Source organism: Coenobita brevimanus, chromosome 7 (genome assembly GCF_032717465.1).
Source record: "Coenobita brevimanus isolate Jiangsu-jjx chromosome 7, ASM3271746v2, whole genome shotgun sequence".
NCBI lineage: Eukaryota > Metazoa > Arthropoda > Malacostraca > Decapoda > Coenobitidae > Coenobita > Coenobita brevimanus.
In genome coordinates this window covers 11,585,448-11,588,173 of record NC_136960.1, presented here as the reverse complement: position 1 = coordinate 11,588,173, position 2,726 = coordinate 11,585,448, and the positions used below count along the sequence as shown (strand labels likewise).

The window sequence follows — 2,726 nt, the reverse complement described above, 5'->3', positions numbered from 1 at the left end:
CGGCGAGACAAATTATAGACGTCGCACACGTAATAACACTGGCAACTCTTCTCCAATGATATCACTGCAAGTCATCCTTAGAGGTGTGGTGGAGTGTGCTTGAGGTGCTGTAGGGAGTGGTGGAGACATGGCAGGGTGTGATGGGATCGTAGGGTGTGGTGGTAGGCTAGAGTGTGGTGAAGTGTGCTGGACACATAATAGAATGCAGTACAGTCTGCTGTAGGTGTTGTGGAGGTGTTAGGGGAGTGTGGAGGTTCAGCTAAGAAGCAACATACCCTTTCCCTCCGCCTCCACTAACAAGTGGAGTGGGTCTTGGAGCGGTAAGGGAGGGAGATCGTAGAATACATCTAGGAAGACATCTAGGAAACAGGAGTCGTCAGAGAGCAGGTCGTCCAAGTCAGTGGGGGAGTTTACAGACGGGAAGCAGGGGTTGACAAGCTGAGGCAGGAAGGGTGATGCTGAGTGAGTCAAGAATGGTGAGGCAGGGTGAGGGTCAGCATTGAGAACCTCGCTAAGAGCCCTGATGTAGTCCACAGCCAGGCGCAGTGTTGTGATCTTTGTCATGATGGAAGGAATGTTGGCCGCCTCCACCTCCACAGCCCCTGGAAGCACCTTTCGCAGTGTATCGAAGGCCTTATTGATCTCCTTCAAACGATGTCTCTCCCTGGCATTGGCTGTCTTTCTGCGGTATTTTGACAGAGGCTCTGGTCGTGATTTGGCAATAGCTTCCTCTGGGGTCTTGGACACCTGCTGCAGCCGCTTCACTATCCTGCGAGGCCTTAACCTGTATTTCTTCCCCTCCCGCATCGCACCTTCGTCTGTGCCCTCGCACCGCACCATCAGGCAAGGTCACTTCCTACACCAGTATCGGAATCACCACACTACTCCACCAGATCGCTCTAAAATCTAAATAAAATCGGAGGCACTGGAGGGCTTGCTGCCTAGATCACTTCTTATTGCACTGTCGAAGTTACCAGTGTTAATTGCTCCGATCATTACTTACATTAATTGCACTGCCCAAGCAATCTGGCCCGTTACCCATGGATATACTTCTAACTGTATTAGTGTAGTCAATCGGGAAAAAATCTCTCAAGAAAATATTTGCCTATGTATGCTCGTGTCATTTATACGCTTGAAAGTGGGTATAAGTAGAGCCAGGGAGTTGCTTGCTGGTGCCGCACTCCGCGGAGTCCCGGAGTTAGGTAAGGAGAGTGGTAGGATGAGGTGAGGAATGCTTGTGTCCTGGATGCTGCTGGCAGGCTCACCCCGCTTCTACTTCTCCCTCCTACTTCGATGGAAATGTGCTACCAAGTTAGGAAAATTCTCTTCTCTTGCGGCTACCGGTGACAGCTTCTCGGAAAAACATCACTTCCTCCATGTACCTGAACCCCACACAGGCAATCCAATTGCAGGTGTGAGGTTTGGCCAGGTCCTTTTTCCGGTAGAGGAGATGGGGAACTCTGGCACGTGAACTCCGACCCAAGAGACAGAGCGGTGCTCACCCTCTTTGGCCAGCCACCCGAGCAACACTGAGGACCTGTTCACCTGTTACCCCAGAGCAGGATCCATTCATACCAGAGCAGCCAGTCAGGCAATGACTGTTTTGTGTGTGTGTGTGTGTGTGTGTGTGTGTGTGTGTGTGTGTGTGAGAGAGACAGACAGACAGACAGACAGAGCGAGACAGAGAAGTCTAGTAACACTCTTGTAGACGCTTGCTAGTACAGAATGAGGAATACATTCATGAAACGTCAGCAAAGACAAAAGCAGAATGTGGATTAGTCTATAAAGTTAGTGATATGCGTCTTAATCTGTCAGGACAACAGAGGCAGCGAGTTATTTATGCAACACAGCTGCTGTCAAAGAGCTGTGCAAGTGTACTTTAATATTTAGGACAAAGAGGGCTGTTGCAAAGCAAAATCTGGGATGCCACAACAAAATTCATATCTTGTTGATCCTTGGTTCGATGTAATGATTTCCCATATGTACGATGATAAGCAACAATGCCTTGCATTTGGAATTTATTATGATCTACAGGCAGAAATACTACATAGAATGGTCAACTTGATGTCCGCTATGAGAGTAAATCACTTTGAAACAAAATCCCCCACCTGTTTTCAGAAGGAAGTACTTGTATCTTGCCTGTCTGTCTTAGGTATGTACCAATTGCTGAAACACAATAGTTTTTGAACTTTGTGTGTAGTGTTTCTTTTTGTTATTATTAAGGTGAGGTGCTGCCCACCTTTAAAGGAAACTTTAACAATTCTTTGCAATAGACCAATATTCTCCAGAAGATTTATTAGTATATGTAAAGTAAGTAGATTAAAGAGTGAATGAAAGAAATATCACCTCAGAAAAATTGACTTTCATAGGGATATAAAATGAAATTAAAAAAAAAAAAAAACACTAGATGCCACCCCCCCAAGGGGTGAATCACACCAGCCTCAAGCCGATTCATATCTAGCGCGGTTCGGAATATGACGACCTACTTTCACCAATTTCGAACTCGTAGGAGACACTCATCCCTACTACAGAGCTGTAAAATTTTGTGATGACATCTTGAGCGGTTGCAAGTTATCATGCTAACAGACACACAGCCATGCTGAACACAATACTCGTAGGAGACTTTCATTCCTACAGCACACCTGTAAAATTTTGTGATGATATCTTCAGCGGTTGCGAAGTTATCGAGCTAACACACACACACACACACACACACACACACACAC

At 46.5% G+C, this 2,726-nt stretch overlaps 1 protein-coding gene across 1 annotated transcript; it reads right to left on the bottom strand.

Annotated features, from left to right (window-relative positions):
- Window positions 1–255: 255 nt before the first annotated feature.
- Window positions 256–840, bottom strand: LOC145404959 (uncharacterized). The gene has a single exon (XM_080276465.1). The coding sequence runs from the start codon at window positions 838–840 to the stop codon at window positions 256–258; it is 585 nt and encodes a 194-aa protein (XP_080132591.1).
- Between the last annotated feature and the right edge of the window lie 1,886 nt (window positions 841–2,726).

Excerpts from the sequence above, each read along its gene's own strand:
- LOC145404959 (XM_080276465.1), bottom strand. The coding sequence starts at position 840 with ATGGTGCGGTGCGAGGGCACAGACGAAGGTGCGATGCGGGAGGGGAAG.